This window comes from Cebus imitator, unplaced genomic scaffold (assembly GCF_001604975.1).
Source record: "Cebus imitator isolate Cc_AM_T3 unplaced genomic scaffold, Cebus_imitator-1.0 Scaffold250, whole genome shotgun sequence".
Taxonomy (NCBI): domain Eukaryota; kingdom Metazoa; phylum Chordata; class Mammalia; order Primates; family Cebidae; genus Cebus; species Cebus imitator.
Genome location: NW_016107565.1, coordinates 2641160 through 2656219, shown reverse-complemented (window position 1 = coordinate 2656219; position 15060 = coordinate 2641160). Strand labels below are relative to the sequence as shown.

The window sequence follows — 15060 nt, the reverse complement described above, 5'->3', positions numbered from 1 at the left end:
ACCAGCTCTCGTGCTGACAGCTGTGTGTCTTTGAGAGAATTATTTCCTCTCTCTCAGTCCCTGTGTTTCCATCTAAAATTTAAGGCAATGACAAAGACACTCTTTGTGGTTCCTTGGAGCTTTCAAATTTTGTAATCTCAAAGAAAAAAATTCACATAATTGCAATGTTTAATAGGATTTATGATAATTGGAAAATAATTGCCATTCCAAAGTTTTATTAATCTATATTTAGTTATGAGTCATGCTTTCACAATAGATGCTTTGGAAATAAACAGAAAGACAAATTGAGTCAACAGAATTTTAAATATTTTATTTATATGCAGTTTGTGTAATCTCTGGAGCCCATAGGCATATTAAGATCATTTAAAATATCCATTAAAAGTTATGTGTTACAAAACGAACTCTCCTTTTAGAACGCCTTGCTGAAGGATACGTAGCTAACATTTATTGAGTAGCTACTACTGCCAGATTAATTGCATTCATTACGTTTAATCCTTCCAGCAATGCTGCAAGGTAAATACTAATATTCCTATTGCACTGACAAAGAAGCTCAGAGATGCTGAGGGATTTGCAAATGTTCTCTCGGCTAATGAGTGGGTTTATTGTAGGATTCAGAGCCAGACCAGTCTGACCATACAGTCTGTGCTCATCCCACAGTGCCAGAATGTCTTTGGGAAAGGACCTGCTTTGCACCCTCTTTCCAGGTGCTCAGTGGAATGAGCATTTGCTTTCCTCGATATCCTCTATTTTGCTTTTCTGTAGGGCATTGCAGGGACTCCTGGCAAGGTGGGTTGGGAGAGTCAGTGACTTCCCCTAGTCACATGGGGACACCAGAAGTGACAGGGGAGTAGAGAATAGGAAGAAACAAAGAAGAAGCCAGATTGAGAACCACAGAATCTGAGTTTCTGTCCCAGCTCTGGTGCAGATTTTCCAAGGAGCCTTCACTGCCCTGGTCCTCAGTTCTCTCCACTTGTGATGGGGATGGTGATACTCTCTATCTTCCAGGTTATTGGGAGAATAATGTATGTGATGACAGATTTGTAAAGGACCAAGTGCACTACAGACTCCAGAAAGTCAAGAAAATGAAATAAGACAGTGGATCCGCGTTGAGAACATTGAATCTAAGATGAGGAACTTATTTCCTAGTCCCACTTGCCACCAGTGGTGCTGTGGCCTTAGAAAGTCCCCTTCTCTCTATGGGCCTTAGTTTTCTCATCTGTGAAATTACAGTGATGGCCATGAGCACCTAACGCCCCCCATCCTGATGTTTTGGATTGGTATGGGTGACAAGGCAGTGAGCAGTTCCGGTGCATGGAGTATGTCTCAGGAAACACTGGGTCCTTTGAAGTAAAATAAAACAGGTGCATTCTAAGCTTCTTTCCCATGATTAATTCTCATAACCACCATCGTGACCCCCTGCACTCAATCATGGTGCTTCAGGAAGAATCCCACTTGCATTTCTGGAAATGGTCCATTTACATAAAAGTTGGACCATTCCAAGTGTGCTTGTTGTGTTTCTATTTTTCCCTCTCAAGTTTCTATGCAATGAGAAACACAGTGCCCTTACAGTGCTCTCCCTGAGATTATTTACCCCCATTGCTCTGACTTTTGCCCCATAAGAGCCTTCAGAACTGCTATGGGGCTGGCATTAGAGTAAAAACGTCATTACTTAAGTGAACACCTTTGGAAAATAAACCTCAGTACACATTGTAAGCAAGGATTACTTTATTCTCTGAAGTTGATATCTTTACTTGTAGTTAAAATAATACTATTTGTAATTACATATTCAGAGATAGTTCTTTTCTCCTCCTTCTTCTTTTTCTGCTTTTCCTCACTTCACCCCTCTGGGGCCAAAATGCTCTGCGAGATCCGCATGGATGCCGCTGTTTCTCGGCTGCCTTGTCAGTTGTGTTCTGGGGCATGAAGGCAGGCAGGGGATTTGGAGCTGACACCCTCTCGTTAAGATGCATCATTTCTGCCTCACATATGCCCTTGGGTTCACCTTTCCCTGAGCTGGCTGAGGACTGTGGGGGAGCGGCTGGGAGCAGCAGGCAAGAGAAATGCCCTCTTTCCTCTCTCAGCTCAGTGATTTCACCTCACTCTTCTCTGTGATTCCTCTTGTTCCTCTCTGGGGATAATTTGCTGCTAACAATAACAGAAGTTGTCCCAGAGTTCTTGTCTATCACCCTGATACCCAGAAGCTTCTCTTTATCCATTTCTAAATGATTAGTTAACGCGACCAATGGGATAAGCCACCCAGTAATAAACAAATGCAAACATCCCATCACTGTGATCAATCATGCTTTCAACAAACACTTATTTGGGATACAGTGTCATTACAGTATTCCAAAATGTATTCTTGGATTAAGCCAGACCATCAGAAAGCTCTATATTTAGAAATATGTTTGTCTCTCATGGAGTAGCTTTATCGTATGAATACTGTATGAATGGTGCTTTATTGTATGCAGTAGGCTACCTTGAGCCCATAAAACTCACAGGAATATTGTTGAGAACATCAGCCACCAGAGTCAACTATATTGATCTCTTTGTGGGAAACCATGGGAAATGTTTGTGTCTTGTTGTAGCATCCAGGGAATCTATTTCTCAAACAACTTTGAACAACTACTCTGCTGTCTTTCTGACTGTATGGCTTTTGGCTATCATTACCCTTTTTCCTTTAGCTGCAAGGAAGCTCAGAGACACTTATAGTTCACTTACATCAAGTGTTCAGGACTTCATAGAATTAACTTTCCAAATTTCATCTTTTATTTTAACCCAAACTTTATTTTCTATTCTCCCTTTTATTTTTCTTATTTTATGTATATTTTAAAGCCCGTAAGATGTGTATGTTTTTTAAAGTAACCGCCAGCTATGTCTGAGATCAGATTCATGTAAACCAAGAAGAGTGAAAGAACCCTTCACTTATTCAGAGGTCATTAGAAGGGAGCTCGATTACCTAAAAACAGTAGAGGAAACACATTTATCCAGTGCTCCCTAAAGACACAAAACTGCTGGAGGCATTCCCCTTACAAGTCTAAGAGGCAGAAATTGTCACTCCCCGCCCCCATTTTACAGATGAAGAAACTAAAATGGACCTTTTAAGCAATAGAAACATCATAAGAGCGCCCTGTACAAATAGTTGTAAAAAATAATGCTAATGCCAACAGCAGCTAACATTTGTTCATACCCTGTTGCCAACTGTGAAGAAGTTGTCTGTTATTTCATTTAACTGTCCCAGCACAATTTGAGGAGGTGCTTTTAGTCCCCATCACGTATGTGAAAAAACAGACTTAGATGGAGTTTATAAACTATTGGTCTATTTCTTAAATTCACCTTGCTACTTTCAGTATACTTCACAAGAATCAGATTCCACCTTTCCTTAAAGTTTATCTACTGGTAATTTTAAAACAACATGATTGTGTCCTTTCCCTTCTCCCCACCAATCTATCCATGATCTCCCAACTTTCAAATGTAGCTGCTCATGTAATCATAACAACAAGGGTAATATTGATAATAACTTTAATATTTGATTGATGGTTTCATGGAGTTGCTTTATTGTATGAATACTGTATGAATAATCCTAAGCCTATCCTTGAAAGGTACTACTATTTACATTTTACAAAGTATTAAGCAATAGGTGGTAGAATCATAACTCACATTTTTACCCCTTGAGCCTAGGATGGAGGATACAGGGGTAAAAGATGATCCAATTCCACCTATTTATTTCACAAGTGAAGACACAGATATTCAGGAACGGATGCACTTTCCCAAGAGCACAGAGCCAGCTCTCCTTCCTGTCTCATTTTTATTTTATTTTATTTATTTTATTTTATTTATTGCCGAAGTCTTGCTCTGCTGCCCAGGCTGGAGTGCAGTGGCGTGCTCCCAGCTCATTGCAGCCTCTGCCTCCCAGGATCAAGCAATTCTCCTACCTCAGCCTCCCAGGTAGCTGGGACTATAGGTGTATGCCACCACACCCAGCTAATTTTTTTTTGTTGTTGTATTTGTAGTAAAGACGGGGTTTTACCGTGTTGCCTAGGCTGGTCTTGAACTCTTGAACTCAGGCAATCCACCCGCCTCACCTTCCCAAAGTGCTGGGAGTACAAGTGTGAGCCACCACACTTGGCCCTCTGCTTTCTATCTTGTAATCATGCCTCCTCTGTGCAATGTGTCATTGAGTGTATGTATGTGTATCTGTGTGCATATATGTAGGAAAGCAGAGGACTAACAGAGGATGAAGGAGGATTCCTATATAGAAAACGTTTTGCTCTAAAAGATACATTTGGACTTACAATTTTCTCTCCAGCCTCATCTTAAATCTAGCAACCCTGACTGCAGTCTTCGTCCGTCCCCAGGCCCTGTCATCATCTGCCCTCCCACATCCAGCTCCCCTAGTGGGACGGGCCTTGCTGCAGACACCCCATGACTTCCATCCAGGATCCTTTTTTAATCTCAGGCTAATTGGTTGGCCCACCCTGCTGGGATGCTTAATTGGGCATAAGCATATTCTGCAGATCCTGTGCCATTGTGAGTTCTGCCTTCTCCTCCAAGGGGAATTTGCTTGTTCTGTGCACTCAGAAGGAAAGATATATTTTATGTTGTGTTCAATTCCCTGAGAACTGACATGAAAATGTTTCTGGGCCAGCAAAGCAGTTAGATAACATGGCAAGCAAGGCTTGCTTTCTTTTATGTATTTTCTTTTCCTTTGTTTTTTTAAGGTGGCCTGTTGCAGTGGAAAGGACACTGCTCTTGAAGTCATGAGCCCTAGGCTCTGATTTGATCCTTCCCGGTCATTTGCTGTGGGATCTTGCTCAAATAACTTCATCTTTTTGACGTTCAATTTTCCCATCAGTGGATTGTATAAGTTGGATTTGATGACTTCTATGAATGGATTAAGAGTGAAGCTTTTAGGACATATTACCCATGGGCCAAATATAGCCTGGCACTTGCTTTTGTAAATAAAGTTTTATTGGAGCACATCCACACTCAGCTGTATTGTCTCTGACTATTTCACTCTACAAGGACACAGTTGAGAGGTTGCAGCAAGTACCTTGTGGCTGAAAAGTCTAAAATATTTACTACCTGGACCTTTATAGAAAATGTTTGTCTACCCTTCCTTTAGAACATAAATCGGATTGGGTAGACTCAAAATCTTCTTTTGACTTTTCATGTTTCTTAGAATATTTTTAAAAGTTTTACTAAGGCTGACAAAGCCTTTTGAGGTCTATGTTCACCCTACTCTATCTTTTGATTTTATTTTTCTTCCCATATCACCCCTTGACTCATCTAGGCCTGCCCTTTGATGTTCCCCAAATGTGGCAAGCACATTTCTAGCCCAGGACCTTTGCATTTGCTGTTACTTTTTCCTAGAACATTATTTCACCAGGCGGCCTCATGATCTCACTCTCATTTCCCTCAGGCGTCTCCTCAAATATCATCAAATCAAGAAGGCCTTTTCTGAAGTCCTATAACAAGCGACAGCCTCACCAACTTCTGGACATCCCAGCCTCCTTCCCGTGATTTAGTTGTCTTTGTGACACTTATCTCCCCTGATACCTTACTTATTTGTTTCTTCATTATCTGTCCACTGTCACCAGCATGTATGCCCCTTGAGAGCAAGACTTTCATTAGTTTTGTTTACTGTGGTATCTTTAGAGCTGGAAAAATGGTAGATGTTCAAATTTTGAATATCTAATCAACCTTTTCATCTCCAATGTTGCTTAAATCTAGCTCTGAATAGATCTAGGTGCTATTGAGTCCTTTTACTTAAGTGTATTTTGGTAAAGAGTGTAAAAAATCACAGAATCCTGTGATTATTACAGTCTTTGCTCCAACATGGCTATAACGGTTACAGAGCCACATAAACCCATCCTCAAAATGCTTTTAGCCTGGATTGTTGGCCTGTGAGAACAGAGTTTATAGGCTGAAATGTAGTAACATAGGTTGACACATAGTCATTCATCCTGTGGTCCCTGACAACCTCTCTGCCTTTAGCTCTTATCATTTATATATTACACTTGCACACAGACACACTCATCTCTTTCTTTCTAACTGTCCAATCTCCTCTCATTCACCTCCATTTTTTTACTCGGAGCTCATTGTTCTTTACCATTTTTAAGTGTTCAATTCTGTAGTAATAAATGCATTTATATTGTTTCGTTTTTCCCTTTGTTCCTCCCTATCCTTCCCAAACTCTGGTAACTATCATTTCACTCTCTATCTTCATGAGATCCATTTTTCATTTCCCACAAGTGAGTGGGATATGTGATATTTGTCTTTCTGTGCTTGAACTATTTCACTTAACATAATGGCCTCCAATTCCATCTATGCTGCTGCAAATGACAGGATTTTATTCTCTTTTATGGCTGACTAATATTCCATTGTGTATGTATACCACATTTTCTTTATCCAATCGTCCATTGATGGGCACTTAGGTTGAATCCACATTATACCTGTTGTAAATAGTGCTGTAATAATCTCTTTAATATACATTCCCTTTCTTTTGGGTATATGCCTAGTAGTGGAATTGCTGAATCACATGGTAGTCCTATTTTAAGTTTTTGGAGGAACCTCCATATTGTACATTATAGTTTAATACATTCCCTAAACAACCATTTGTCCCCCTTCCCCCAATGGACCAATTCCTTGGCATGAGAAACCCTATCCGTGGTGCTGAGCAGGTGGTTGGTGCTTTAGGGTAACATCCCCAGTTACTAAGCTCTCCCCAGTGCCTGACTCTGTGCTCAGCAGGTCACATGCATCCCTCACTTAAGGCTTACGTCCACCCAGTGAGGGATGAACTGGGTACCTGGCATTGGATTCTTCCTGAGATTCTTTTCCAGGAAGCAACATAGATGGCAGGTCCTGGTCTATTGCTGGTGAACATCACAGACTGTGATGGCTGTTTCAAAAAAAGGAATCGAGTCATACCATGTAATTTGGTGGTGGTAGTGGCATTATTCTTCTGTATTGGTACTGGTTCTACTATGCTTATAGTCTACCTTTCAATATTACATTAAAAGGGTGATTTAAGAGTCAGGATGCCAGTTTTCTACACTCAGTCCTACCACCCATTAGCTACATGATCTTTAACAAGTTACTTAACCTCTCTGTGTGTATATAAATATTAATTTTAAGGAATACAGGCATGTTCATATGAAAAAAAGCAACCCAAGACAGTAAGTCATGAATAAAACTATATATATACACACATACACACATATGTATATCTATATATATATTTCTATATATCTATATCTATATATAGATATATGGAAACATATATATAGATAGATAGATATCTATATATAAGCTTATATATGTATTTACTTTATTACATATCTATATCTATCTATCTCTATATATCTATATATATATTTCTATATACTGATGTATGAGTATATTTATATGCATATATATAACCTCATAATTATATGTATATATAATTTTATAAATTTCTTGGATTAGCTGAAGAGGAAATACTCTTTCCCTCAGATATATTTGGCATTTCTCATTGTTATGTATTGATCAGTTGCTGGTTAGCAAATTACCTCACAACGTAATGTCTTGAAACAATATTATCTCACAGTTTCTGTGAGTCAGGAATCTGGACACCCTGTCTCTGGGTTTCTTATCAGGCTACAGTCATCTCAGGCTGGCTTGGGAAGGGTCTGCTTCCTTGTTTATGCCCATGGTTACTGCCAGGAGTCAGTTCCTTATGAGGCCTCATTTCCTTGGAAGCTGTTGGCCAAAGGATTCCCTCAGCTCCTTCCCGTGTGTGTGTCTCTATAGAGCATCTCACAGCATGGCGGCAATGGAGAGGGGAAAGACGGACGCAGTGATGGAGAGAGCAGGAGAGCCAATGTGAGAAAGAGAAGGGGAACAGAGAGCCAGTGAGTGGGACAGAAAAAGAGACAGAGAGAGACACAGAGGGGCTTAGAGAACCAGAGACGGAGAGAGAGAGAGCACACAAAATAGACATCGAAAAATCTTGTAACTGAATCATGAAAGTGACACTCCATCACTTTCATATTCTATTAATTAGAAACAAATCCCTGGGCCCAAGGTCATTAGGACTCAAGCTGCAAGCTGCCTGTCACACCTGTAGCACTTGTCTCCGCTGGCTGTCAAGTTCTTTCCCTCCTCTCCACATCCCATCAGCTACTTGTCCCATCTTGTTGCCTCTGACACCCTCTTTTTTATACTCCTCCTATTTAACTCTGTCCATTCCCATAACATGTTCTGTATCCCTGCTCACTCACTGTATCACCTCACTGACTCTGTATCACTGCTCCTGACTTTTCCTCCCTGTGGTTAGGTTTTTGTTGTTGTTGTGTTTGTGCCTCTTTTACTTTTAGAGACAAAGTCTTGCTATGTTGCTCAGGCTGGTTTCAAACTCCTGAGTTCAAGTGATCCTCCTGCCTTGGCCACCTGAGCGTCTGGGACTGCAGGTGTGCACTATCATTCTGGCCATTTTTTTTTTTTAACCACACTTCATTGACCTAAATTGTCTGCACACTTAAAAACTGTAGTTCAAACCTGACCTCCTCTCTGAAGCATTCCCTAGAGGCTCGAGAAGTTCAAGTTCCTCCTCTTGCATCCTGTAGTCCTTGATTTATAACAAACTGAAAAGTCTTCCAGACTGTGAGCTTCTTAAGGACAGGGACTGTGACATGTGCATCCCCCTTCTGTGGACATCATATGTTGCCCTTAATAGGTGTCTTGCAGGGTTCATTGAGTGCACTTGATTGACTTAGGTACCTACAACAACATACAAGGTGCTCAGTCGACTTCAAATTTGAACTATGTCGTGAATTATGGACAGAGATTTATTCAACAGACACAGACCATGAGCTCTGAATCCTGGAAACATATTCTAATGTGAAAGCTTTTTTTGGACTCAGTTTTCTGTGAATCAGGGGTCAGACACCACCGCTAAATTACCAGGGCACATTCTGGCCGGACATCCCTCTGCCGTTCTGTTTCTTCTTGCCCTGTGTCCCTTTCCTCATTCATCTCTTCCATCTTGTGGCAGGAGAGAGAGACCTTTTCATTAAACTCTGGTTCCCATCGTTTATCTCCACTGACCTTACAGCCCTCTTGTCTAGTCTGTTTTCCTCAAGGGCTGAAAGCATGTAACTCAGGCAGGTCGGAGAGCTGGTCATTCTGGGGGAGCTCAAACTTTGGTAGAAACTGTGAGTGTTACTGAGCAAAAGCAACCTTAACTGAGTCCCTTTAAGTTTTCACCTATACTCAGTTTTCATGCTCCAAGTTCACTGTATGTGAACTTTTAGTGATTTACGTGTACATGTCTGGGAACTTGTGAGAAAATAACGTTATAAAACAATGTTTCCCATTAAATTATCACCTTGCAGTTTCCAAAGGTACTTTGTACTCTATGTTTCACGTGATTCCTGCATCAGCAGTAGCAAATAGATGCCATTAATTGAATTTTATAGATGAAGAATTGTAGGTCTAGAGAGGGGACAAGATCACAACACATAATTTGTAAGAGGCAGAGTGAGACTTGGACTTCCAAATTTGGTGCTGTTTGGTCTTGAGATACTTTGTTATTAGAGAAGGCAAAAATGGAAATTCTCCCACATGGTCTTTGGAATATAGCTTAAGTGCTTTCAAGTACTAGGTGCTCAATGATTACATGTTAACATTTTGGATTAAAGTGAGCTCTGGGCTCAGTATTTGATTTTTGGATTATCTTAGAACAGGCCTCAGGTTGCTTTGTGCCTTAGGTCCTGTCTACTGTTATATATCCTTCCATGTATGTATGTATGTATGTTTGCTTCCTTCCTTCCTTCCTTCCTTCCTTCCTTCCTTCCCTCCTTCCTTCCTTCCTTCCTCCTTCCCCTCCTTCCCTCCTTCCTTCTTTCTTCATTTTTTCCTTCCCTTTTCCTTCCCTCCCTCCCTCCCTCCCTCCCTCCCTCCCTCCCTCTCTCCTGATTTCCATTTGCTTATTCATTTCTCCATCTGGCATTATTGTGAATCCTGGCATGTAACAGGCACTGAGCTATTTACAGGGCTGGGTTAGGTAGTACCAAAGAAGATTCTATTCTCGTGGTGTCATTTACAGTCTAGTGAGAGAGATGGACAAGCAACTAGAGGACAATGGAGGACTCGGTCTTGTGATACCTATCAGAAATGGATAATAATCCCCTGGAACAGGGCTAGCGTGATTTATATGAGAGTTTAGACATGGTTTTCCTGGGGACTATAAAATAACATGAAAATTTTTATCAGTATATCTTCACTATCCATATCATCAGATTATTATTTTTATTATCTTTTCTTTTTCCTCATTTCTCTACCTATCTGCTAATAAATGTAACTCCTGATATTTGTCTCCCTGGTGCTCTGTAAGCAACTTGAGGGCAAGGATGTTGTCTATCTGGTTCAATATTCCTGTGTTGAGAGTAGTACTCAATAAATATTTGTTGGTTGAAGATGATTGGAAACTCCAGATCAAGGCATCACTGAATACATATTAAAATTGTAGGTACTTTCCCACTTAAGGAGAGATGCCTGGATGGATGGTTGGGTGGACTTGGGCTTGAGCGCAGTGATGGTAAGTTGAGGAGTATTGCTCATTTCTCCTGCCCAGGGAGTTTGCCCGTTGGAAGGTGAGGAACACAGCCATCGAGAGGAGAGATCTGGTCCGCCATCCAGTGCCCCTCATGCCGGAGTTTCAAAGGAGCATCCGCCTGCTTGGCAGGAGACCCACCACTCAGCAGTTCATCGATACCATCATCAAAAAATACGGCACCCACCTGCTCATCTCAGCCACATTGGGAGGTAGGTCAGCAGCCACTGGGCCAGAGCCTTGTCATGACTTTGGGTCTGGGATGGAAGGTAGAGTGGGATGCCTTGACAGCAAAGCCTTCTTAGCCTTTCTGCCATTAGCCATCAAACAAAAGCATATACACCCAGATAAACCAAATAGCCTTGGCTATTGTGATCATATCCTAGGAGGAGCTGATTCAGTTCTATGGGACAATCTAATTTGAGAGTTTACTAAATTTTCTGAAAATATGGCTTACTCTTGGAATTGGCTCCATTTGTTAGAAATGCCTAATCTGATCATTGTCTCAGTTCCTTTGGTCTAATCTGGGAAAATAATTAAATTTCAGGTATTGTTTAGGGAATCTGCTTTGTTTATTTAAGTCTACTTCAGAGACCGATAACTCAAGGTTATCATTTTACAAACAGGCTATCATTTGTATCTCCTTTGGGCTTAGAGAAGGTTTTATAGGAAAGCAGACTAATTGTTCCACCCTGCTCAGTCTTACCCATCCCTCCCCATCAGGGCCAGTCAGTGTTTGAGTTAGCAAGGGTAAGAGAGAGGAAATAAATGCAAAGACAACGAATGGAAAATGGTACAGACTAGTGCCTTCAGATGCGTGTGGGTCTTGTCTGAAAGGATCATTTCATATTATGAACAATCCCGTAGACACCAATTTTGCCATAGTGACTAGGTTCACTGAACTTTGAGAAAGCCCCTTTAGTGATAGATCACTGTGCAACTTACTCACAAAGCTGCCGGCTGCATTTAGGTATGGCCCATGCCCCGCTAAGAGAGATTGGCATATTTATACAGGCACGGTAGACTGAGGTATAATTATAACAGGGGATCTTCTCCTTCAGAGAAGTGTTGAGCACTACCAACTGGACTGGTCAGTAGACTCCCTGAAGGAAGTGACGGTTTTGCTCACTAGAGCTGATTAAGTAAAGGGAGGTGGCAGAGCTTTCTAGGCTCAGCATACTGTGCGCAATTTGAGGAAGACCCAATTCATAATGTGATAATGTGGGGAATGTGGTGGGGAGATTGGTTAGGTAAATTTATTCATTCTTAGAATGATATTATCCACTAAGCCAGTCTGAGTTCCATAGCTAAAGAACTTGGAGCCCAGTGTGCAAGGACAGGAAGCATCCAGCACTGGGAAAAGATGTAGACTGGGAGGCTAAGCTGGTCCAGTCTTTTCACGTTCTGTCTGCTTTTATTCTAGCCATGCTGGCAGCTGATTAGTTGGTGCCCACCCAGATGAAGGGTGGGCCTGCCTTTCCCAGTCCACTGACTCAAATGTTAATCTCCTTAGGCCACACCCTCACTGACAAGACACCCCCAGTTATTTGCCATATAGCAGACATTGTACATTGTCTTTAGCCCTCAAAGCTGCACGTGAAGCCATATTACCTCCATTTTATAAATAAAGAAGCTGAGACCCAGGAGAAGTTTTGCTAGAAAGTGATAAAGCTAAGCTATTAACTGAATGTTTTCCATTCACAAAGCCCACATTCTGTTTTTGATCCAATGTCAGTCATCTCTTTAAGCAACTCACTTGCCCCCCAACCCAATACCCACTCCAACAGCCAGCCAACCAGCATGTCTTAGTTGTCTGTTGCCAGTTAGATATTGTTAAGTAGGACTTTGAATATTAAATCATTAGTGTAAATTTTATTTTATTGTAAAGTGAAAATGAATTCATTTCTACATTAAGTATAGCATTACCTGAGACCTTTTCTTTGGACATGTCTCGCCTCCCATTTCACTTGGGGGAGAAAAAAAAAGGATTGAGACCAATTCAATTCTTCCATTAAAAGCTGTGCTCTCGTCTGAGTTCCTGGAAACCCCAAGTAACTAAGATATTTCTTCCTCAATGAAATATATTTTTAATTTCTCTAAGGCGAGGTGGTGAATTATTCACAGAGCCTTGTTCCTCTTCTGTTTTTACAACACAACATTTTAAAATATGCAAAGCTTTGGATTGAGATCTAGTGTTGGACAGCAGGCCCTAAATGTTCCCTCAGCCCTCAGTGTGGAGGAGTAGAGAGAGGGAAAATGAAGAGATTTACTGTTGATGGAATACCGTGTGCCAGAAATGATGTGAAGCTTTTCTTACGTCATCACTTCATTCATTCACTTATGGAAAACATATTTTTTAAGAGCCTCCTCTGCAATGTGAGAGAAGGGAGGAGGGAGATTGCAGGGAATGAAAGGGCAGGCTCTGGAGTTTGATCCCCTGGCTTGAGTCCTGGCTCCTGCTGTTCACCAGCTTAGGGTCACTGTATTAGTCAGGGTTATCCAGAGGGACAGAACTAAATAGGGTAGATGTACGTATGAAAGGGATTTTATTAAGGAGTATTGACTCACATGATCACAAGGTCCCACAATAAGCCATCTGCAAGCTGAGGAGCAAGGAAGCCAGTCCAAATCCCAAAGCTGAAGAACTCAAGGACAGGAAGCATCTAGCATGGCGAAAAGATGTAGGCTGGCAGGCTAAGCCAGTCTAGTCTTTTCACATTCTGTCTGCTTTTACTCTAGCCACACTGGCAGCTGATTAGATGGTGCCCACCCAAATTGAGGGTGAGCCTGCCTTTGCCAGCCCACTAACTCAAATGTTAATCTCCTTTGGCAACACCCTCACAGACACACCCAGGAACAATACTTTGCATCCTTCAATCCAATCAAGTTGACATTATTAACCATCACAGTCACCTTGGCAAGTAATTCAATCCTTGAAGTCTCAGTTTCCTCTTTTGTAAGTAGTTACAGTAATAGTCCTTCATACATATTGAAAAAATTAAATAAAATGATTGATTGAAAGTGCTTAGCACACGGTCTGACACTTAACAAATTGTTGTTACATTACTATTCTTGTTCTTACTATTATTGTAATTACTTAATGGAGCTAAGAAACTTGCAAATCCAGATTAAGGCCCAATTCTGCTACTTACTAGATGAGTGGGAGATATTGAGAAATTCACTTTTCTGTCTGAGTATCAATTTCTTTATCTATAAACAAGAAGGTGCAAACAATTTTATTTACTATAATTTTTTTCTAAGACCACAGTATTCATTGAGCTTTATTAACTCTTTGACATGTCAGGTAAGTTCACAAGTGCATAATCAAATACTAAAAGATGCTTCTTAACCTGTCACCTATGAGACAAATACATGTGTGTGTTTGGCTCTTTAGGGAGAGGGGAGAGGAAGAAAAGGCTATGAGAATGGAGAAGTAGAGCTGATAGGTGGGCCAACAAATAGGAGATTTCCATGAGATCTTCAGATTTTTTGTGAAATCTATTAAACTCATAAAGCACAACATGTGAATACTCTTATGAAGTGTGGTAAAGGGAAAAACTGTGCATCTGGAAGGACACACAAGAAAACAGGGGTAGAAATTTTTCTTAGTCCTCCTGATGACCATGTCTTGGGCTGATGGAACCACCTTGGAGACTGGGTGCCTGTGTGACATGTGTGATTAAACTTGCATGTATGACTATGCATGTGTGGAAGCACATCTGTGTAAACCGATATGCACAAATGCCTACATGTACAGATGATGTGCACCAAGCCTATTCCTGCTTAGATGTGAGTTAATTTATACATGAGCATGTATTCCTGCACATTGCACACATATGTACACATTGCTCACATAAATATGGTTGCAACATGGATATACGTGTGTGTGAATGTGAGATGGCACATGCATGTGAATGTGTGTGTTGCATGGATGTCTTTTTATAGGCTCATCTTTTCTGTTTACATGTGTATTCATTATTTTCCTCCCTGCATTTTGGGAGAGGTCCCCTTGTCTAAGAGGAAGGCTGAGAATAAAATCACAGGGGCTCTGAAGGAAAGGGAGAGTTATGTCCCAGAGGTCTAAAATCCAGACACCTCATCCTCTATCTGGTGACAAAATATCCTATTGACTCAAAAGATAACAAGATCCACTCCTACTTTTCCTCATTCCCTTTGAGAGTCCCATTTTCTTCACCTCTGAGACAAGGTGCTGCAGAGAGTGAGGCCAAGTCTCCTGGAGAATGGAAATACTCAGGAAAGGCCTATGCAGGGTGAAGAGGCAATTTGCAGGAATGCCCAAGGGGGAAAGCAACTCTAAACAGAACATTCTCTTAATAAACAAGAAATTAAGCCTTAATAATGCAGCATGAAGCCCATTAACCCCTCTTGATCTAAGGTTTGCTCCTGCCAGTTCTCACTCCAGAGGGAACTGGGCTTGCTTCACCTTCTTTTTCACAGGCACCTAA

General features: G+C 41.1%; 1 protein-coding gene across 1 annotated transcript in view; it reads left to right on the top strand.

Moving 5' to 3' along the window:
• Positions 1-15060, top strand: part of LOC108282751 (BMP/retinoic acid-inducible neural-specific protein 1) — a 169396-nt gene that overhangs the window by 117946 nt on the left and 36390 nt on the right. Inside the window, exon 3 of the mRNA XM_017498752.2 lies at positions 10616-10806. Within this exon, the coding sequence (XP_017354241.2) occupies positions 10616-10806 (191 nt within the window). The remainder of the gene's footprint in view (positions 1-10615; positions 10807-15060) is intronic.